A 24,684-nucleotide genomic window follows, 5' to 3' on the forward strand; every position below is an offset into this window, starting at 1 on the left:
CTCTCTCCCTCCCTCCAGGCTCAGGGCTGTGCACCCTGCACAAGCCCAAGGTACAGGGAAATTTCTTCTTTCGCCTCTAGAACAACCCCACAAGGGAAATTTTTTGAAAATGATGAAATAAGGGTCTTGAGAGCTCAAGTGACCTGTTTGACCTTGACATGGCTGGATTTGAACTGAGGTCTAATTTGTCCAGGGTCATGTGCCACTCTGTTGTGTTATTAAATTGTTCAACTTTATCTTCATTGATATACATGCCCACAAAGGGAATGACAAATAATGTTTATCCTGGTGAGTCTGAGTCACACAAATATTCAGATGCCATTTTTGCTTAAATTATCATGGCCAGAATTTCATGAAATATTTCACTCTGTATGTTTATATGGAGTACATGCCACTTTCACCTTTACCAGTCTATTTGATTATCCAGAAATGCCCATCTATGAACCAGCTCAGATCCAAACATCTATTGGGCTAAACAGCATCCCTGAAAATTCATGTATTTCCTGGGACCTCAAAATTGTGACCTTACCAAAAAATAGTCTGAGTTCTAATAAGCTAAGCTAAGCTGAGGTTAAATGAGAGTAGGGTGACCTCTGAATCTACCATGATAGGTTATCTGTACAAGAAGAAAAGAACAGCACAGCTGTGATGACACAAAGGGAGAAGGCCACTGGAAGGTGGAGGCAGAGATTAAAGTGTCCCCAAGTCAAGGAATGGCCAGAATTTCCAGCTGTCACCAGTCGCCATGAGAAGAAAATGAAACAGATTCTCCATCATAGTACCCATAAGGAGCCAATCCTGCTGACACCTTGATTTCAGACTTCTAGACTGCAGAACTGAGAGAAAAAAAAATATGTTGTTTTAAGATACTTTAGTGGTGGTACTTTCTTACATCACCATTCAGAAACTAATAAAAAATGTTTGTGATGCATGCTGAGTGTGCTTTAAGGTCAAGTTTAGCAAAGCTCCATGACTATGTGGGATACCAGCTACTGAAGAATTACACTGCCAGCAAGGGACAAGAAAGCATACAGGGGAGTTCCTCCAACAACCAGAGGTGCTGCTTATTGACAGCCTTTCTCCCTAGTTTTTTACCTCAGTTTTGGGAATAATGATGAATTAATGACATTTCCAGATATGGAAAGGCCCTGGGAGATCTGACCATGTTCTCTCTTGCTTCCTCCAGCTGCTCCAGCCTTCCTGCTCTCCCTTAAACATACCCAGGATTTTCCTATTGCAAGACATCTGTTTCTATCTAACTCCGCTGTCCCATACATTTGGCCAAGCTATTCTCTGTTCAAAGGCTAGCTCCTCAGAGAACCCTTTTCTGACCATCTTATTGAGGGCACCCTAGGCTTTTTAGCTTCTTCCCTTGTTTTAATATTTCTTCCCAATACATCATAGTACTATGATTACTGCCTGTTTTTTCTGTGAGAGCCAGAACTCTGTTTTGTTCCCTACTCTAGTACTTAGAACATTTCCTAGTCTACAATGGGTGTGAATGTTCCACGGCCTCACTAAAATCTGTCTGACACTAAAGACTGATTTCTTTCTGATGCTCTGTGGATATAGTGACTTACAAAAAGGCTCAAGGGTCTGGAAGAAGTGCCACATGACATAATAATATAAAAGAACAACAGATTTATGGAAACAATGGGATCTAAAAGCATTTTTCTTTTTACTTTTCGTCTTCATTTATTTATTTATTTGATAGGCAGAGTTAGACAGGAGGAGAGACAGAAAGGGAGAGAGAGACAGAGATCTTCCATCTGTTAGTTTGGCTAGAACTGGGCTTATCTGAAGCCAGGAGCCAGGAGCTTGTTCCGGGACTCTCACGTGGGTGCAGGGGCCCAAGAACTTGGGCTATCTTCTACTGAAAAGCATTATATTTACAGGTGTATAGTCCCTTGTTCTTTCATTGGGGAACCTGGTTGGTCAAGTAGTGAGACTATTTTAGTTCAGGAAATATTCAAGGGACATTGTGGGTCTTGTTGGTCATAAAGTCAACTTCAGATTGTATACACTCAGTGGATACTGACCTCGAGTTATAGATTAATTCTGTTAGTCATGAGCATAATACTCCTCAAAGCCCCCAAAAGAATGCAAGAGAGATTACTGGAGAACCAAGTGTCAGTATCGCTACACTCCTGCTAGTACTCAGGGGTTTATGTCTCCCCTGTTTTCTTTCAGAAATATGAATATTCCCCTGGACTTCTTTTTCCCTGGATAAGAGTGTATCTTAAGCAGGAAATTTTACAAATAGATTATAAAAATAAATTGATATGCATCAGATACCAAAGGCAAACTGCTACTACAACCCAGTTTGTTGCTATTCAGGCTTGGTTTAGATATTCCTCTTCAGGAAAGATAAATACCAGTTACCTAGTTTGTCTGGATTTGGGAGCTTTAAGAATATGCTGGCATTTCTGGTAACCATACAACAAATGGGCTGTTGACTCAAAAGAGCTGTTGACTCTGAGGAGTGAATGACTCGGAAAACTGACTTTAGTATGCCTTATATAAACACCATGTTTTTCAAACTCATGGTTTCTTTCCCCTTATTGGATGATATGGACAAGTGCTGGGTCAGCACCACAATTTGCTTGCTGTTGGGGAAGCCTTTCAAAGACCATAACTCTAAAAACAGCACTTCATATTTCGAGACATACTACAGGACAGTTATCATCAAAACAGTCTGGTACTGGCAAAAAAACAGGTGAACAGAGCAATGGAACAGAATAGAAACTCCAGAAATCAACTGCGCTGTGGCGCAGCAGGTTAACGCCCTGGCAGGAAGCACTGGCATCCCATATGGACACTGGTTTGAGACCCGGCTGCTCCACTTCCAGTCCAGCTCTCTGCTGTGGCCTAGAAAAGCAGTAGAAGATGGCCCAAGTCCTTGGGCCCCTGCACCCATGTGGGAGACCCAGAAGAAGCTCCTGGCTCCTGGCTTTGGATTGGCACAGCTCCGGCCGTTGCGGCCAATTAGAGAATGAACCAGTGGATGGAAGCCCTCTCTCTCCCTCTAAATTGCCTCTCCTTCTCTCTGAATAGCTCTGACTTTTGAATAAATAAATAAGTCTTTAAAAATCAATCCCTGGAGCAAGGAGAGTACCTTCAAGAAATGGTGCTGGGAAAACTGGATCTCCACGTGCAGAAGCATGAAGCAAGACTGCTACTTTAGACCTTAGACACAAAAGTCTACTCAAAATGGATGAACAGCCCAAATCCATGAGCTGATACCATCAAATTGCTAGAGAACATTGGGGTAACTCTGCAAGACACTGGCATAGACAAAGACTTATTTTCTGAGAAACACAGGACCCAGAAACACAGGCAATCAAAGCCGAAATTGACAAATGGCATTACATCAGGCTGAGAAACTTCGGCACTGCAAAAGAAACACTCAGCCAAGTGCGAGACAGAATGGGAGAAATTATTTGCAAACTATGCATCTAATAAAAGATTAATATCCAGAATCTATAAATAGCTCAAAAATCTCAACAACAACAAAACAACCCAGTTAAGAAATGGTCAGAGGACTTAAACAGGCATTTTCAAAAGAGGAAATCCAAATGACCAACAGACACATGAAAAAATGCTCAGGATCACTAGCCATCAGGGAAATCAAATCAAAACCACAATGAAGTTTCGCCTCACTCTGGTTAGAATGGCTTTCATACAGAAATCAACAAACAACAAATGCTGGCGAGGAGGTGGGGGAAAAGGGACACTAATCCACTGTTGGTGGGAATGCAAACTGGTAAAGCCACTATGGAAGTCACTATTTTAAGATACTTCAGAAACCTGAATATAGACCTACCATATGACCCAGCCATCCCACTCCTGGGAATTTACCCAAGGGAAATGAAAGCAGCATATGAAAGAGTTGTCTGTTCCCATGTTTATTGCAGTTCAATCAATGCAAATGTGTGGATTATGTACAACTTGGTATACTACAAACAAAGAAAGCCAAATCCTGTCATTTGCAACAAAATGGAAACAACTGGAAAACATTATACTTAGTGAAACAAGTTATTCCTAAAAGGATAAATACCATATATTCTCCCTGATCTGTGGTAACTAACAGAGTACCTAAAAGGTAATCTATAGAAGTGAAATTGACACTTTGAGTTGCAATGACTTTGAATAGCCCTTATCTCATCTGTTGAGGAACAGTTTTTTTCATATTATTTGTTGAACTCTTTACTTTGTATAGGGTTAATCTTATGAGTATAAAGTTAATTGAAAATAGATCTTAATAGAAAATAAGAATGGGAATAGGAAAGGGTGGAAGTAGAAGGGTGTTAGTGCGGGTAGGGTGGGAAGAATCACTGTTCTTAAATTTGTATTTATGAAATGCATGAAATTTGTATACCTTAAATAAAAGCTTTCTGGGGGGAAAACGGCAGTACAGGGAATTTGATAATGCACCAGGAGATATCACAGATCAGAAGAAGCAGTCGCACCAGGAATTTGAGCGGCTGCTAAGGCTGAACACAAAGTGAGACCCAAGATGGACAGCATATTCCTTTACCATGCCTCAGGGAACTTCACTGTCTATTTTGTCTTTATGGGAAGTATAGACACAACTGATTTGCTCAACTGCAAGGTGTTTCTTTCTACTGATACTGTCTTTTCAATGAAAGATTATGCTAACACAAACTTCTCCAGTTCTTTTGAACTCACTGTATGAGGAGACTTCAAAAAGTTCATGAAAAAAAATTGAATTAAAAGGTATTTGTTTTGGTGCAAAAAATTTTTGAAATTCGTGCATGGTTTTGCCATAGTACACATTTTCCAAGAACTTTTTGAACACATCCATATATAAACAAATGGACCTAATTATGATGTTGAGAAAAATATTTTGAAGTACTGAACAAAGCCAAATATGTTTGATGAATACAGTCAGAGATTTGGGGATGATAACTATGGTTAAACTACTTTTCCATTCAGTTACCAGCTGAGTAATATTATGCTAGTGGTATATTTTTATAATTTAAAACAAAAATGTATAAATTGTGGGGCAGGAGTTGTGGCATAGTGGGTTAAGCTACTGCTCAGGATACCAGTATTCCATATCAGCACGCTGATTGAGTCCCAGCTACTCTCCCTTCAATTCAGCTTCCTGCTAATGCATCCCGGGAGGCAGCAGATGATGGCTCAAATGCTTGAGCCACTCCCTGCCCTGTGGGAGACCCAGATGGAATTTTGGCCCCCTGGCCTCATCTTCACCTGACCCCTGCTGTGGTGTGCATTTGGGAAGTGAACCAGCAGACGAAAGACTTTCTCTTTCTCTCTCTGTCTCCCTCCCCCATCCCTCCCTCTGTGATTCCATCTTTTAAATAGATGAAAAATTTTTCAAAAGCATGAAAAAGAAAAGGAATCAACAAAAGGATAAATTATGAATGAATATTTGACTTTTTATTATCTTGTCCTTTTGATATTTGATATTCTCTTTTGTCTTTTTATCACAAGAAAACACTTAAAAAGAATCCTAGGTGCGTGTTATACAATGTACAAGTTTCGTGTATTGATATTAGGAGCACCTACTAGAATTCAGTGGCTTAGGTATAATGGAGTATTAACTATACAACGAGGATCCTATTTATGTATGCTATGGTCATCTATTTCCTGAACAAGAGGGAACCATATCTGGGAATTAAGGTGATAACAGCTAAACAAGGTTTGCACTGATCTGGAGATGACCTATCCTGGGAGTCTCATAAAGGACAACTTCCAGGCTTTTTCAGACAAGAGGTCTTCTAGAAATGGGATTACTGATAACTAGCATAGCTCTTTGAATAACATCAGTTCTTACTGCCTACACAGATCTTTCCAAAATATTTGAAACAGCACTTCCAAAATTGTTACCCTGCATGTTTTTATTTTTAGCAATCATATGTACATTTATTCTTTGTGTAATATACCTCCCTTGAACACTATGTTACCCAGTTTATCTGACAGTTATTATATTTTTAAGTTTTTGTTCATTTTTCCTTTTTACTAATTTTAAATCTCAAAAACAAAAGTTGTGAGGTAGTACTTCAACAAGTTCCCACGTACTCTTCAACCCATTAAGGTGAAAATCTAAAAACATTCCATTCCAGATAAACATTATCCAACTCTTCTTTTGTAGAGTTGGGAACCAAGTGTTTTGTGAACCCAATCATAATAGGAAGGTTAGCTTTTCTCATAGTTTACTGCTATCATTGCTGCTGATAATTTAGGGGCATCTCTGTTTTTTTTTTTTTCTCAGAAGAAAGCCAACATTGTCAACTTTGAGTTACAGAGTTCCTATTTGAAAAGAATAGCAACCAGTGCAGATAGAGTGCAGAACTCAAAATCTAGCCTCAGCCTTTTGTTCAGTATCTGCTATTTTATGTGCATGATCTGTACTCCCTAGCTACTACCATCTCTCAAGTTTTGTATTTCCAAGCACACTGGGAGTAGAATCAAATAATGCCAATATGCACCTATTCATCTATTCATTTATTTGGGGTTAATTAAATTTAAAGAGAGGGAGGAAGAGAGGGGTGTGGGAGAGAGAGGGAGAGAGAGAGTATAAAATGTTTTAAAATCTGTGTTGAATCTTTTATTTTCTACATTTCCATTGCCTGAAACTTTGAATGAGATTATAAAATCATTTCAAAGACACCAGCACTTGATAGATATGGTGCTGCTGGCTGTCTGGTCAACTGAGAAATAGATTGCCGTCTATGACGGAAGACTTGAGTTCCATAGTGAGCAAGCACTCTTCTTGGACCTCATTGCTTGAATTCAATTACCCGCTTTTGCCCATTTTACCTCCTAAATCTCAAACCTATTGCATTTGCTCCTTCTTTACTACCACTGACTGTCTTCAGACCTGGAACATCACTCTCCTGGCTGAAACCCTATATTTTGTGTCAATACCTAAATCTGCTGCCTCCACCCCTCCCCCATTGAGACTCTTCAACATTTCCCCATTACTGCTACAGTCAAAGCCAAACATTACTTTACATCTCAAAAGAATCACTACCATCTTTCTTTGCCCTCTTCTTTCCCTTTGTCTCTTGCTGCTTACTGCTTTAAACTTGCTACTACAATAGAAAGTCATTTGTAATTCTTACAAAACTGTGCTACCTCTTTTTTGTATGCCTTTGCTTTTGAATTCACCCCCAAATCAATATCAGTCTGCCTGTTCTTTGTCTAGCTAACGTCTTAGATTTTGACAGGCATCACAGACATTTCCCCCTCACAGAACACATTTCAAACCAGCCCTCTGCGTTTCTTTGTTGTGCATTTTTATGTTGTGCTTTTCATTTCTGTCTCTCCCTCTCTGATTGGGCTGTGAGTTCCTTGGAAACAAGGGTTGTGTTTTGTATGACCTGATATCTTCAGCCTCTAGGACAGAAATCCAGATGAAGCTGGCTCTCTCTACATGAATATTCAAATTTGTATTAGATCCTCTTTCCAGAACTGAGCCCAAGACAGAGTTTGGGATACACATACTTGATGGAGGGAGTCCCCTCTAGGGAAAATCTGCAAGGCTAGGAGAGAAGCAGTGCAGAAAAGTGGGAAAAGTTGAATAAGGAGCAAGTCTCAGGTACACCCTTGGCTTGGGGTGATCCTTAAGGAGCTCTTGAGTCAGATTGCCTCATGGAGTTGTCCCCATTGAGGCAGAATCACTGGTCTTTTCTACACCCACATTAATCAGTAGATAGTGGGCCATAGCAGTGGGAATGGAAACTTCCAAGTAGTGTGGCTTTTGTCAATTCAAGAGTAAATTTTTTAAAATTTTGCTTAAGGAATATAACTTAATGCATTTAATATTTACAGATTTGGGAACATGATGCTTCTTCCCCCCTTACCTCCCTCCCACCCATACTCTCACCTTTCTTCCTCCTCCCTCTTCCTTTCCTATTCTTATTTTTTTTTACCAAGATCAATTTTCAGTTAATTTTTATACTCATAAGATTAACCTCTCACTAAGTAAAGAGCTCACCAATTAGTTTGAAGAAAAAAAGAAGTAAAGAACAAAAACAAACAACAAAAACATTGTTCTTTGACAGTCAAGGCGAGGACTATTCAAAATCATCACATCTCAGTGTCAGATTCACTCCTGTAGATTACATTTTAAATACTCAGTTACAACAGATCAGAGAGAACATATGGTATTTGTGACTGGCTTATTTCACTAAGTATAATGGTTTCCAGTTGGATCCATTTTGTTGCAAATGACACAATTTCATTTATTTTACCACTGTGTAGTATTCTATAGTATATATGTACCATACTTTCTTTATCCACGCTTCAGTTGATGGACATCTGGGTTGATTCCATATCTCAGCTATTGTAAATTGAGCAGAAATGAACAGAGAGGTACAGATCATTCTTCAATATGCTGATTTCTTTTCCTTTGGATAAATGCCCAGGAATTGGATGGCTGGGTCATATGCTAGGTTTGTATTCAGCTTTCTGGGATATCTCCATCTGTCTTCCACAGTGGCTGCACTAGGTTACGTTCTCACCAACAGTGAATTAAGGTACCCTTCCACCCACATTCTTGCCAGCATTTCTTATTTGTTGTTTTCTGTATGTGAGCCATTCTAACCGGGATGAGGTGAAACCTAATTGTGGTTTTGATTTGCATTTCCCTGACGGCTAGTGACCATGAGCATTTTTTTCATGTCTCTATTGTGCATTTGAATTTCCTCTCTTGAAAAATGTAACTATGAACTGTTAGTCTTCAACACTCAAATTAAATGGAGAAGGAATACATCAGCTTAGCAAAGAGGACCATGGTGGAGCATCTTCTACATTATCATACATGTCTTAATTATTTTATCATTATTTCAATATCCCGCCCCAAGTACATACTTAAAACTAATATAATTTTTCTTTTAAAAGTCGAGTCTCACATTTTCATATTAGGATGCAAGATGTATAAGCCCCATGATTAGACAATTTTTAAGACTTCAACCTTCAAGCTCGTTACCATGGAAATATTCTGAGCTCTTACATATGTAGTACTAGTGACTTAATTAAAAATATTTTCTCTAATCTCATTTGAATATATTGACATTATCCAGTGTATGTAGTTTTTGTTCACAAAATGGTACAACAGCATGAGCTCCTTATAAAAGAAGTAGTTCTAATTCCTAACTCTACCACTGTCTTCAAATAAGCTCCTGGTACATTCTGGAGAGTAGCAAAAATTAATGAAAATATAATGCTTCCTCTTTCCACTTCCCAGTGTAATTTTATGCCTTCTTAAGCTATCATTGGATGTGAAGGAATATGTACTATGCAAGAGTATTGAATTGGAGTATTTTTGTGGAACCCTCCCATCAGAGAAAGACAGTACCAATGCTTCAAATTCAGAAAGGCTTTAAAGACAGTTTTTATTGTAAAAGAGAGAAAAATATATTAAAAGCTACTGGTCAACACAGTTACTGGAAGATAATTTTGAATAATAATATTAATATCAAAAGTTACCTGCTAACTTGCAACAATGATTATGGGCTTGAACTTAAGGAAAAACTGAATGTATCGGTTGCAGTTCTGGTAATCAAGGGTTAGGTTTTAAGTTAGCACATATCCTTTTAAGAGTTGAGATATCCAGCAAAGCAAGGTTAACACAAAGTTAAAAGTACTTTGTGGTTATATAAGAAAAATGTCTTCATTCATTGGGAGATGCACATAGAAGTATTTAGAGGTAAAATGTTGTAATGTCTCAAAATTATTTCCTGCTGCTTTAGGAAACAAATTGTGACTCACATATATACACAGTGAGACAGACAGCATGCTTGCAATGAGAGGAAACATCAACAAACGGGACAATCACTTGCCTTTTTTCATTAAATAGACCGCTTGATTCTAACTATTCTAACTCCATCTGTTTCATAGTGAAATGAACACAGAGTATCTCCACTGTCCAAGGCGCTTATTACTTTACTTCACCTCTGGTTTTCCCTTGGTTATGCGACTTTGCCATTTGAAATGCCTTTTCTTACTGACAGCTAAGTTCTGAATAACTCTACTCTTCAAGAATATATATGGTTCTTCCAACATTGTTCTCAGTAAGCATATTCTGAAAGTATGTATTAATAACTGTATCTATTCCCAACACAACTCTCCTTCAGTTCCCTTAATATATTTTGTCTCTATCTTTTTAGGACTTTCTACACTAAATCTTTTTTGCCTTTTCCTTCAAGCATCTTGCCTTATCTTATAAATGTGAGACTTTGACTAATCTCATCTTACTCTTTATACTACTACCTAGAAGGTGTTTTAAACATTTTAAAAATAATTTAATATGAAATACCATTTAAAAAAAGATTTACCTGAGAAGTAGAGTTACAGACAGAGAGAGGGGCTTACATCTGCTGGTTCACTCCCCAAATGCCAGCAACTGCTGGAGCTGAGCTGATCTGAAGCCAGGAACAGGAGCTTCTTCCCAGTCTCCCACATGGGTGTAGAGGTCCGAGCAGTTGGGCTGTCTTCCACTGCTTTCCCAGGTGCATTAGCTGGATCAGAAGTGGAGCAGCCAGGACCCAAACTGGTGCCCATATGGGATGCTGGCGCCAAAGGCAGATGCTTAACCTACCACACCACAGCACCAGCCCCTGTTTCAACCTTTTACAAAGACAGTGATAGCCTCTGTGACAGATAGCCTCAGTTATAATAATTTGATTCTAGAATTGTATTGTAATTCATATAGTGGTAAAGCATGATAATTCTATGCTTATCCCCCAAATTATAATTATTTAAAATAAAATCTCACTTAGGGTTCAATTCATGCAATGGAACAAATGTGCAAAACTGTGCCACTAAAAATCACATGCAGTTGTATAATGGACAACTCTATGGTGTTCTTTCATCTCATTTAATGTGGTATGCTAGCTCTATATCAGTCTTTAACAAGAATGGTAGCGATGATTGGACATTGGTGATATCCACTAAGCTTCTAGCATATTGTTAAGATAATAGCTTAATAGAGCCCTTTCATAAAAATCTTAGACATGAATTTGGTAATTGAAATTGACTAAATCAAAGAGTGTGTGAAATTGACGTGTTTAGTAAGAAATAGAAATTGTGATGATAGGAAGAATGAATTCTTAGACATAGCTGAGTGATAATCCCAACACTTAAAATTACTTGGCATGAAGTTTCTTCAGCTATATAGGTTGATCATGAATTCATTTGCTTATTCATACATTCATTCATTCATTTAGGAAGTAATGTGTTGCATTGGTTAGAAGACACAGTTCTAGGCACCAGTGCTAAAGAAATGAGTGAGAATACAGACCTCAAGGGGGTTACAATCTATTGGGAAAACAGAAAGCACACGGACAAGTGTTTACATAATATAACATCAAATAACAGTGCATCCTATGAAAAATGTTAAAGCGAAGTCTGGATCAAGTGAACAGGATGGGCAGGAAGTGTTTCATACAGGTCAGTCAGAAAAGGCCTTTCTGAGGAAATGAGATTGGGAGGGGAGGAGAGAGGATGCCCTGCATGCATAGTGAAAAAACCGTTCCGGGGAGGGGGAACAGCAAGGTCAAAAGCCACAGTGGGTGCTTCTGTGGGGTTAAATGAAAATCTTAAACTTACTAGTGCATAATGAAGTATTTATTAGGTGTTAGGTATTATTTTAAAATAACAAATGTAGATAATTCCATATTATTTTGAGTCTTCTTTGCTCTAAGATACACCTTTCTTTTCACATGGATCATTTTCACTTTCCTGAATTAGAGGCATACACACACGCACACTCGCACACTCACCCTGTTCTCAGAGCTTTTAGGTTACCCTCGTTTTAATTTGCAATGAGTTAAACTTTGCTTACAATACTCAGTTGTTACTGCTGCTAGAGATCCTCTTTCTTGGTCCTATTGTGCTTAACAGTTGCAGACTTTGAGCAAACTAATTATCTTGCTAACTGCTGGTCAGCTGCCCTCTCTAAGCAGGAAATCCACAACTTCTCTGTGATGATGATAATGTTGATTTTCCTACCCTCTGGGCACCTATTGTTTTGCATGCACATGCAGAGAGGAGTGATTAAAAAAAATGTCAAGATTCCATTTGGAAGGTGATGCTTCAAGGAAATTCAGGAAGCCCAATCACACCTCACCCTTACAATCCCCCATTTCCCACCATGTTTCCCCCTTTACACTCCCCCTGATGCTTCTGAAATGAGAACAAAGTGACTGTTTACCTTTGTCTGTGGTTGTGAAACCTCTGGCTGAGCTCACTTACTTTTCTTTCTTTCCATATTATTTGACTGTAAAATGCTTATTCTTGATATCTTCAGACTGGGTCAAATCAGAGAGAAAAACCACACAGTAATTTGAACATATAAAGTTTATTTGAAAATATTAAATGTAACAGGAGATCAGAGCAGTGAAGGGATTACCTAGCATGAAAGAACGATGCGTTGGTCTTCTTGGGCTGCTGTAACAAAATACCATAGATAGTGTGAGGAGTCAGATGGCTCAATAGATAGGAATTCCCAATGGGATTTGGGGTGTGAAATATTTGCAAGAACAAACGGGCTGCCCTCCTTCTTGGAATCTCCACATTTACCAAGAGAATAGCAAGGGAACTCCTCCTGAGCTCACAGCTTATTGTGAAAAAAAGTTAGCTACCCCACCCTTAGCAGGCCAGACTGGATGGAGAATTATAAATGAAGTCTTTTGCTGGTTTTTGTCCCTGCCTGGTAACTGAAGGTCACTCTGGTTGTCAAGTATTTTTTTTTACTTCGAGAAATTGTACTTACAAAGCCCATTGCCACCAGGCCCTTTGGGTTTATTTCTCTCTTGGAAGTCCCCTCCATGCCCCTCTGGTCGGAGGTCCTTGATTCTAAATCCCTTTGGCATCCACTTGGAACAATAATTTCTCTGCCACTGTTTTCCCCTAACAGTGGGATGGCTTACACAGTTGGTATTTATTTCTTACACTTCTTGTATCTGGGAAGTCCAAGACCAAGGTGCCAGTCCATTCAGTTTCTGGTAAGGGCTCTCTTCTTGGCTTACACATAGCTACCTCCTTGTTGTGTGCTCACAGAACCTCTTTGTGAGTATGGGGGGGGGGGGAGAAAGCTAGCTCTCTGGTTTCTCTTATAAGGACATTAGCGCCAGTAGGAGAGCCCCATCTCTCATTACTTCATCCATTCCTGACTACCTACCAAAGACTCCATCTTCAAAAACCATCACACTGGAGGGGGTGACACAAATATTCTGTCCGTGACAAGGACAACCATAAAGAGTAAACGATTGGCTGCAGTTTCCCGCATGGTGGAGCTGCGTAACCAAGACAAAGTTCCCATCCTTCCCTCCTCATACCACAGAGATCTAAAGCTTATTGCGTGGCCCAGCCATGGCTGCCTGAATGGCAGAGTTGCTGTAGTGGCGGATCCTGTTTTCAATCTGCCCTCTGGAGGTTCACAGGGACCTACCCTCGTAGTTACCTGGGCAAGCTTTCCTTGGGAAGGTGTCTCACCAAGGGCGCCACTCAAAAGCCATGCCTCTGACCTCCACGCACTGCAGGAGCCAGGTGCGAGAGAAGCCTCGCCCCTGCAAACATCTGCCAAGCAAGCACACCATGAAGCAAACCCTTTCCTCCGGAAATGTCCACCACCCTCTACTCACACAGCTTCGGGGCCGACTAGCAAAGGAACAACACTTCCAAGACACAAATTTAAGGCAAAAATGTATATTGAGAGGCAGTAAATCAATAACCAGCACCCTGATACAGACCAAGAATAAATACCAGCTGAAGCAGGCGCAATGAGGAATACATTGTTATCAGGGTAAATAAACTACTTTTCAATGTCACTCTCAGTTTTAGTCATGGCTGCATCCTCTGTGCCTAGAGTAGGAATTTGATTCCAATATCGATGCACAGCAAATATTTGTTGAGTGAATAAATGAATGAACTGATGGCTTAACTTGTTCCCTAATGTTTCTCTCTTTCTTTTTTATTATAGCTGATGGATGCACTGATTGGTCTGTTGATATCAAGAAATACCAGGTTTTGGTGGGAGAGCCTGTTCGAATCAAATGTGCGCTCTTCTATGGTTATATCAGAGCAAATTACTCCCTTGCCCAAAGTGCTGGACTCAGTTTGATGTGGTACAAGAGCTCTGGTCCTGGAGACTTTGAAGAGCCAATAGCTTTTGATGGAAGTAGAATGAGCAAAGAAGAAGATTCCATTTGGTTCCGACCAACATTGCTGCAGGACAGCGGCCTCTACGCCTGTGTCATCAGGTATCCTTTCAATTTTCTTACTGCTTGATCAGTGAAACCACATACTACTTTCTCATACTTGAGCTTTGCGGCCATGTATTTCACCGAAAGGTATTGTCTCTGTGTATGCTCCTGCTTTCTAAGATCGCAAATCTAAAATCATAAAAAGATGAGATTGGAATTTATATTGAGACATTATTTCTAGCTTACAGAGAAAAGAGATACCATCTGGGTATCTACTTATGTTGCCAGAAATTACTAAAGACTACGAAATAAAATTTATAGAGGAGGTGAAATGTTGCAAATAAAATGTAAGCAAAGACTTGCAGAAGGAATGCATAGTTTATTGCTAAATGAATTGTAACATTTTGTTATTGCCCTTCACAGAGAGACAGAGCCCAGATACTTCTGGCTCACACACATCTGCAAAGATGATTTAGGTAGTGTGTATGTGCACAGGAAGAGGAGGGCAGCATTTCCATGTTAGGGAATACAAAGTCATTTTCCAGATCATTTTGTTAACTAAAATTTCTGGGTCAGTACAAAAATTTTCCTGTCTTTCAGGGCCAATACCAAAATTAATAACAAAGTCTCTGCCATTATCCCCAGGGAAACTCATCACACATATACAGCATCTTGGTCAGCTTGCTGCAGAGACGTATCTAGTTTGTGTAATGATAATACATTGAAAGGGTATCCATGTAACACATTAGCAGTTAAAATCTCAGTTTAAGTGTTTAGCCCTTCATGGACTGTGAATCACACCTTGCATGAAGGACTGTGGATGTCGTTAGACTATTAGAACATTAACAAAGCTAGGCATAGGCATATAAAGTATATTTGGCATCCTGTGTTTTAGTTTATTCTGAGAAATAAAATTTAAAGCAATTGTTTCTTGACTTGCAGAAGGTCTCAGAATCATATAGTGTTTATTTCAAAGAAAACTTTAACTTCTACTTTTTAAATTTTGATCAGCACCTGTCACTCCCCTGTGATAAGGATCATGCCTCTCCCACTATTACCATAACAATTGCTTTAATGCTAACCAGTGTCTACAGGTGTGCTAGAACATCAAAGTACGTCAAGGTCACATAAGAGTCAAACAGAAATGTATCTTCCTTACATTGAGGACATATATTATAACTTAGAGTTAATGTTGAAAAATATAAATGAATTGGCAACTGTTGTTCTTTCTCATGGAGTCAACCAATGTTTTTGTATTCAAATATAACTCTTAGCCACCATATAAATTTTTAGGGGCATTTATAAATAATTGTCATATAGTACAGTTAAAGGATGTTGTTTGTACCAGCTATTCTCACTGGACTCAATAGTAAATTCATTTTAATTTTATATCTTTTGAATTTCTTTAAACAGTTACTTCTGATTGTTCATGCATGTGTAGAGGTGATTCTTGGATGTAAGCAGTGTGTGTCCTCATTTATGTGAGATTAGAATTGAGTTAAATGTCTATAGTCTAACACTTGATTTCATTACTTACTGTTGATGGGAAAATATTGATGTTTTCACATTAGTAATCAAAACTTTGAAAGCACTGAGTTTACATGATTTTGATGTGTTTAAATATACTCTGTGATCCAGTACTCTGAGAAACGACATTAAAATGCCCCCATATTTATAGTTGCAGTAATGAATGGAAGGTTGAAAAGTTTCCAAAACAATGGTATTTACCATATGTTCCTATGTCTACATTGTAATGGAAAACGAACCATAAAGGTAAACAACTTAGAGGTTAATGTGTGCCAAGTGGCATTCTAGGAAAAGTGATAAACAGCGGAAGAGATACTATTCTATTGAAATTCAAACATGCCAGCTGATGTGAAGCTTGTGTTGCTATTCCTTCCTTTCACAATTTGGAAAGGGGTACTCAAAATCTTCATAAACAACACTTGAATTAGCATGACTTGGTGTTGATATGAGAAAGCCCAAGGGTTGGTAGTTGAGCAACTGACATTTTGGCACATTGTTAGCTATCAGGCCACAAAACTGTCACTGTTAGTTTTTAAATAATCCATTTTCAAAGAATTTTAAAAACTTGACAATATTCACTCCTGTTCAAAGATTCTAGTCTTTCTGTTAAGTGTTCTGGGTATTAATATCAAGGTAATGGTTTTACAAACCATCTATTTACAATTAATTTTATACCTTAAACTGTGTAATTAAATGGCATAAATAATGGAAACACCTAAAATTATTATCATTATAATGAGCAAGAGATTTTCTAACCCCTTCCATTAATATCTATTTTGTACAGAGTAATACCATATAAATTTTTTTTAAAAAATCTGTTTATTTGAAAGGCAGAGTTAGAGAGAGAAAGAGAGAGAAAGACAAGGAGACACAGAGAGATCTTCCATGAGCTAGTTCCTCAAATGGCTATAATGGCCAAGGCTGGAACAAGTGGGAGCCAGGAGCCAGGAGCCAGGAGCCTCTTCTAAGTCTCCCAAGTGGGTACAGGAGCCCAAGGAATTGAGCCATCTTCTGCTGCTTTCTCAGGTGCATTGGCAGGGAGCTGGATTGCATATGAAGCAGCTGGGATGTGAACTGGCACCCGTATGGGTTGCCTGAAACTTGAGGCCATGGCTTAACCTGCTGTGCCATAGCGCTGGCCCTACCATATATTTCTTTAGTACATAGTACTTGGCTTTTTGCTTAGTTCTCTCCTTGAATTTTTATTTTGTTGGTATTTTTGAATGAAAAGTTGAATGAAGGAGAGTTTTTAAAATTTTTGTTGCTTTTGTTTTATTGCCACTATCTGAACAAGTTTATTTTACTTAAAAATAAAATAAAACTTGCCTGTACTCTCAAATTCCAGCTTTCTATTTCCCCTTCCCAGAGTCACTACCTCTTAGAAGTCTCATATGCAGAGCTAGCTCATGGGTTTGCAAATATCTCAGTGCCCTGAAGGGAGGCATGCTACGTTGTTTGCCACCCTATTTTTTATTAAAATTTTATTTTTGAGATAATTACAGATTAATATTCAATTGCAGGAAATAATATAAATACAACCCCTGTACCCTTTGCCTGGCTTCACTCAATGGTAGCATTTTTCAAAAACCATAGTTTTTCTTTTTTTTCATATTTTATAGTTTGTTTCTTTTTTTAACTTTTATTTAATAAATATAAATTTCCAAAGTACAGCTTTTGGATTATAGCGGCTTTTCCCCCCATAACCTCCCTCCCACCTGCAGCCATCCCATCTCCCGCTCCCTCTCCCATCCCATTCACATCAAGATTCATTTTCAATTATCTTTATATACAGAAGATCAATTTAGTATATATTAAGTAAAGATTTCAACAGTGTGCACCCACACAGAAACACAGAGTATAAAGTACTGTTTGAGTACTAGTTATACCATTAATTCACATTGTACAACACATTAAGGACAGAGATCCTACATGGGGAGCAGGTGCACAGTGACTCCTGTTGTTGATTTAACAATTAACACTCTTATTTATGACGTCAGTAATCACCCTAGGCTCTTGTCATGAGCTGCCAAGGCTATGGAAGCCCCCTGAGTTCACCGACTCTGATCATATTTAGACAAGGCCATGGTCAAAGTGGAAGTTCTTTCCTCCCTTCAGAGAAAGGTACCTCCTTCCTTGATGGCCCGCAAAAACCATAGTTTTTCAAAACCCACCATTTTTCAAAAACCAAAATCATTATGCTGACATTGATACAGTCAAGATACAGAACAGTGTCCTTACTTCAAGGGTCCTTCCTGTTGTCCCTTTATAGCTTCATCCATCTGTACTCAACCCTAATCCCAAATCTTAGAAACAATTAATCTGCTCTTTATAATTTTGTCAATTCAAAAATGCAATTGGATTTTTCACACAGCGTAGTTTGAAGTTAGTACATGTGTTGATAGTTTATGCCTTTTAATTGCTGAGTAGTATTCCAGGATATAGATCGGCTACTTCATTTATTTGCTCATTGAAGGGTTTATTTCCAGTTTTCTGCTACTGCACTAAGTTTTTTTGTGAACTATTTTCAGATATGTGGGTGAACTATGTTTCATTTTCCTGGAGTAAATGCTCAAGAGTTTATGTGTGTTTATAATTGTATTTTCCATTTGACATTCCGAACAGCAACATATGAGATTTTTAGTTTCTCCACATCCTTGCAATATTCGATATTGTCATTAGTTTTAATTTAATCATTCTGCTAGGTAGATTATGATATCTCATTGTGATATTAATTTGCATTTTCCCAATGCCTAATGATGACTAATGTATTTTCATGTCTTCATTTGCCATCTTTATCCTCTTCAGTAAAATGTCTGTTCATATTTTTGCACATCTTATAATGGAATATCTTGTGTTCTCTTACTTGAGTCATTTTAAAAATTCAATTTATTTGAAAGTCAGAAGAACAGAGAGGAGACGGACAGAGAGAGAAAAGGCAAGAGAGAGAGCAAGCTTGTGCACATGTGTATACAACAGAGATCTTGCATTTGATTGTTCACTCCCCACATGCCTACAAAAGCTAGGGCTAGGTCAAGCCACAGCCAGGAGCCAGGAACTCCATCTGAATCTCCTATGTGAGTAGCAGGAACCCAAGTACTTGAGCCGTTATCCACTGCCTGTCAGGTGCATTAGCAGGTGGCTGGATTGGAAATGCTAAGTAGCAGGGATTGGAACCAGGCACTCTGATATGGCAAGCAGCCATCCTAAGCAGCAGATTAACCCACTGAACCTTAGCACAACCCCTGAATTTTGAGAACTAATTGTGTATTCTAGATACAAGTCCTTTTTCAGATATGTGGTTTGCAAATATCTATTGCCACACTATAGTTTATGTTCCCATCCTAATTTAAAGGTTCTTTTGCTGAACCAAAGCTTTTAGCTTCGATGAGGTTCAGGTTATGAATTTTTCCTCTGTAAATCATGCTTTTGGTGTGAAGTGTAAAAACCCTGCCTAGTTCTAGCTCCTGAATTTCTTTTCTTTTTTGTTTTTAATTAAAAAAAATACCATAAGTTTGGTTTACACTTTACATTTACATCTGTGAACCACTTTGAGTTAGTATTTGTATAAGGTGTGAGGTTTATTTAAGTTTAGTTCTTTTGAGTAGATATCTACTCCAACCTTAGTTGAAAAGATTTCACTTCTGCCATTGAATTGTTCTTGCATCTTTATTCAAGATCCATCGGACATACTTGTGAGGGTTGATTCCTGCGTTCCCTATTTTGTATCTTTGAGGTGTGTGCCTGTCTCTCTGTTAATACCACACTGTCTTGATGTGTGTAGCTGTGTGATAGGACTAAATATCAAGCACATGTAGAGTGTGTCATCCTACTTTATCCTCCTTTTTCAAGATTGTTTTGGTTATCATAGGTTCTATTATTTGCAATGTAAATTTTAGCATAACCGTGTCTATGTCTACCAAAGCATCTTACTTGGATTTTAGAGAAATTAGATTAGTAGATTCATAGATAAATTTCAGAAAAATTGATATCTTTACTCTGTGTCTCTCGGTCTATGAACATAATATGTTTCTTCATTTCTGATTTTTTTAATTTCGTTTCTTTCATTGGATTTTGTAATTTTCAACATACAAGCCCTATACACATTTTTTATATTTATGCCTAAGTTTTTTTATTTCTTTGGAGTGTTTGTTTATGATACTGTCTTTTTAAATTTCTGTTTCTGCATTTTTATTCTATAGAAACATGATTGATTTTTATATTTTAACAATTTTTAAAAACATTTTTAAAGGGCACTTGTATAATAAGTTCTATCTAGTATTAGTATGTAGCACCTTTGAACAGATCTTTTTTAAAGATTTATTTATTTGACAGGTAGAGTTACAGAGAGTGAGAGAGAGACAGAGAGAAAGGTCTTCCTTCCATTGGTTCACCCCCAAAATGGCTGCTACGGCTGGCACCGCGCTGATCCGAAGCCAGGAGCCAGGTGCTTCCTCATGGTCTCCCATGTGGGTGCAGGGCCCAAGCACTTGGGCCATCCTCCACTGCACTCCCGGGCCACAGCAGAGAGCTGGACTGGAAGAGGAGAAACCGGGACTAAAACCCGGCACCCATATGGGATGCCGGCGCCACAGGCAGAGGATTAGCCAAGCAAGCCACAGCACCGGGCCCTGGACAGGTCTTAATTTTCTCTTTAGAGACCAAGAAAATCTTCTATAGAGACCAATGTACTCCTGAAAATATATATATATATATACACATATACATATTTTATAAATATATATATATAAAGATTTATGTTATTTATCTGAAAGGCAGAATTCCAGAGAGAAAGGAAGGGACAGAGAGAGAGAGAAAGAGAGCGTGAGCTTCTATCCACTAATTCCCTCCCTAAATGGTTACAACTGCCAGGGCTGGGCCAGACTGAAGCCAGGAGCCAGGAACCTCTTCTTGGTCTCCCACATGGGTGCAGGACCCCAAACACTTACGCTATCTTCTGTCGCTTTCCCCATTGCATTTGTAGGGAGCTGGATCAAAAGTGAGACAGCTGGGACTTGAACTCGTGTCCATAGGGGATACCGGTGTCACAGGCATAGGCCTTATCTACTATACCACAATGCCAGCACTTAAAAGTATATATCAAGGATCTATAACAGTATTTAGTGACATTCATCTATACATTCAGTCATTTAACAAATATCTAATGGTAAGTCATATGCTCATGATAAGATTACAAAGATTCAAACCGTGAAGTATATTTCCATCAAAGAAAGTAAGAGGGCAACAATTGTTCTAGATACTATGGTAATGGTTTAGATTATAATGGGGCTCCACCAAGATGGAGTAGCCTCATTCCTTCAAGGTCCTCTCCCTTACAGCCAAAAAGCCTGGATGCGATAGGTAAACAAGAATATGAAATTTATGCAATGTTGAAAAAAAAAAAACTGTTTAGAAACAATGGAGCTGGCACTATGGCATAGCAGGTAAAGCCTCCACCTGCAGTGCCGGAATCCCATATGGATGCCAGTTCAAGTCCCAGCTGCTCCTCTTCCGATCCAGCTCTCTGCTATGGCCTGGGAAAGCAGTAGAAGATGGCCCAAGTCCTTCGGCCCCAAAACCCACATGGGAGACACGGAAGAGGCCCCTGGCTCCTGGCTTTGGATCAGCACAGCTCCAGCTGTTGCGGCCAATTGCAGAGTGAACCAGCAGATGGGAGACCTCTCTCTCTCTCTCTATGCTTCTCCTTCTCTCTCTGTGTAACTCTGACTTTCAAATAAATAAATAAATCTTTTAAAAAAAGAAAGAAACCTCAGGACTTGAGGAATTATCTGCTGGTCTTGCCTATCATTACTTACTGCTGCAATCAACCATGACACAGGAGCTGGCTGAGCTGTTTCTCTCCCCATGGATTCTCAGGCCCCATCTCTCTACCTGGTCTTTCCATCAGCCTTTTCAGCAGGATAGTCAGACATGTTACATGGCAACTCATAGTGAATACCCACTGATTAAATAATTACTTGCATCCTACTTGCTACTGCCCCATCAGCCAACTCTAGAGTTAATCTGGGGGTAGAATTTATAAGGGCTTGAGTACTGTGAGGTGTAGCTCATTAGTGGGACACTCAAAGTAAGAGTCTGTCCTTGGCCTCTTATAATTTACATCCTTACACTTACAAAGTATATCCACCCAATTCCTTAGAATTCCAGTCTTTCCTTATTATGGCCTCAGGATCAGCTTAGAAGTCCTTTAGCTAATTATATAAGACAGTTCAGGGTATGAATGAGGTTCATCATGTTTGATTCCAGAATTACAACCATTCAAGAATGGTTCCTATTGGTCCAGATCTCTGTGAACTAAAAAAGTATGTTGTTTCGCTGTCACACACCCAAAATAGAGTGGTGACACAAGGATAGTGTACCTAAGGTAAATAGCTCCATTTGGAATGTGGGGTAGGGATAGGAGACACAGAGCAGCCCTTGGCTCATAGCTATTCCAAAATCCACTTGGGCACATGTCACCTGTTTCTTGATTAGGGCCCAGTTCTGCTTACTAGAAGTGATTTTCTTTGGCTCTTGAGTCCCTCCTTTTCCTTTGTATAAGATGTTAAGGATTCAGGGTCTTTTAAATTTAAACTTTATCTGTCACTTTCAGTATAAAATAATTCCTTAAAAAACTGTAAGATTTCTATTTGTTAGATTGCAGTCTACTCCATTGGTAGAAATGATGCCCACAAATGTCTTCAATACAGATACTTTTCTACTTGGGTATTCAAATCAGAGTGTTGAAAGACAATGCACCAAGGATTCCTAGACACTTTTGCATGACTGGTCTTAGGGTATGACTCATAGACCTTCTTAACTACTCTCTGTAAAAATAACAAATGCAGCTGGCGCCACGGCTCAATAGGCTAGTCCTCCGTCTTGCAGTGTCGGCACCCCGGGTTCTAGTCCCGGTCAGGGCGCCAGATTCTGTCCCAGTTGCCCCTCTTCCAGGCCAGCTCTCTGCTGTGGGCCAAGAGTACAGTGGAGGATGGCCCAAGTGCTTGGGCCCTGCACCCCATGGGAGACCAGGAGAAGCACCTGGCTCCTGGCTTCGGATCAGCGCAGTGTGCCAGCAGCAGCGAGCCGTCCACAGCAGCCATGGGAGGGTGAACCAACAGAAAAAAAGGAAGACCTTTCTCTGCCTCTCTCTCTCACTGTCCACTCTGCCTGTCAAAAAAAAAAAAAAAATAATAACAAATGCATTATTCCTCAAACGATTTACCACTGGCATTTTTCCCCTTAAAAATCAATGTAAGGTATTTGTCAATGACATGACACTCAGTACATATTTATTGAGAAAAATAATGAGTGATTGGTGTTAGTGTTCCTAAAATACCCTGTGGAAAAGACTGTTGTAGAAAAAGTTATTCAATTTTCCATTTCCTATTGTTTTCCATGGAGAAATAAAAGGATCCTATTTCTCATGACATCTCCTATCTGAAACTAACACAAGTGCTGAACTGTTTGTTTTATATCAGGCATTTTGGTATTCCAAAGGCAATTTTCTATCTTTTGACAGAATATACCTTCACTGTCACCAAGTAGAAGTAGAAAGCAGCAAAATGTGAGGTGTAATGGACTCACAGCAAGTTAACTGTTATAACTGTAGGAATAAACAAATTAAGTAATTTATTTTAATCTGTTGGATAAGATGGATTTTTTTGTATTTATTACTGCTTTATGTTATTTAAAATCAAAACATATTTGGATCAAAGGATCTATATCAGCACCAGTTTTAAAGTATGAAACATTTACATCCCAAGAAATCACTAATTTGTTGAGACCAAACAGAATGTATATGCATGTTTTATATTACAGCCATAAATTTTAATGACCACATGCATATATGTTTCAAGGACCTAGTGTGTTTTGCAATCTTGATTTCCTGATTGTTAAATTACCTCTCTTAATTGAAACTGGGGAGTATGAGAATATCACCTGTAATTTATAGGTTGTAAAAATGCAATTAAACCTACATAAGCTAATCCTTTTAAAAAATCTATATACAAGTCAGAGTCTTTAAAATACAAGCTAAATATGAATATAGAGTTGCTCATGGATGATTTGCAGTTCTGTACATTTAGGCACTCTTTTCATACTTTTTTTTTTTCAGTAAAAATATCTTTCTTGCCATAATGGGCTTCAATGAGATTTTCCAGTTGCCTAATTCTGATAATGCCCAGAGATGTTGCTGAAGTGATAGGTCAACATAGAACATACTAAATTTAACCTTCTTTCCATGTCTGAGACATGAAAGCATTTCCCAAAGAATTGAACTGTTTTTGATAAGAGCAAACATTAGCCATATTACTATCATTCTGAGAGCTTTCTTTTCAAAATGAACAAACACCAAGAGCTATGTGAATAGTTTATTTGATTTGCTGCTTTTTTTACCATTCCTCAAAATACCTGTCTTCAAACTAACAGCCTAATGCTTTTTCAATTTCCCAAGAAGAAATAATTTCTTCTGGAGTAATGATGGGGTAGTTTCTTACATCACCAGGTAAAGAAATGCTTTGTCCAATGTTTCCAAGTCCTTTGAGAAAGAAAGCTTTGCTAACTCTTTTTTTTTTTTTTTTTTTTTTTTTTTTTTTTTTTTTTTACAGGCAGAGTAGACAGTGAGAGAGAGAGACAGAGAGAAAGGTCTTCCTTTTGCCATTGGTTCACCCTCCAATGGCTGCCACGGCTGGTGCGCTGCAGCCGGCGCACCGTGCTGATCCGAAGGCAGGAGCCAGGTGCTTCTCCTGGTCTCCCATGGGGTGCAGGGCCCAAGTACTTGGGCCATCCTCCACTGCCTTCCTGGGCCACAGCAGTTGATAACTGTTGAAGTAAATGGTGTCATGTTCATGGCAGGCAGAGACATATGAATTTTCTCTAGAAAGTTTCAAATTAATATGGCTACTGAATAAAGGACACATTTGCAAAATAATTAGGTACATAAAGTTTAATTGAAATTTTT

At 38.7% G+C, this 24,684-nt stretch overlaps 1 protein-coding gene across 1 annotated transcript in view; it reads left to right on the forward strand.

The window, feature by feature from the left end:
- The window catches only part of IL1RAPL1 (interleukin 1 receptor accessory protein like 1), a 1,403,208-nt gene that overhangs the window by 728,969 nt on the left and 649,555 nt on the right, over positions 1 to 24,684 (forward strand). Inside the window, exon 3 of the mRNA XM_051827650.2 lies at positions 13,976 to 14,255. Within this exon, the coding sequence (XP_051683610.1) occupies positions 13,976 to 14,255 (280 nt within the window). The remainder of the gene's footprint in view (positions 1 to 13,975; positions 14,256 to 24,684) is intronic.

This window comes from Oryctolagus cuniculus, chromosome X, assembly GCF_964237555.1.
Source record: "Oryctolagus cuniculus chromosome X, mOryCun1.1, whole genome shotgun sequence".
Lineage (NCBI taxonomy): Eukaryota > Metazoa > Chordata > Mammalia > Lagomorpha > Leporidae > Oryctolagus > Oryctolagus cuniculus.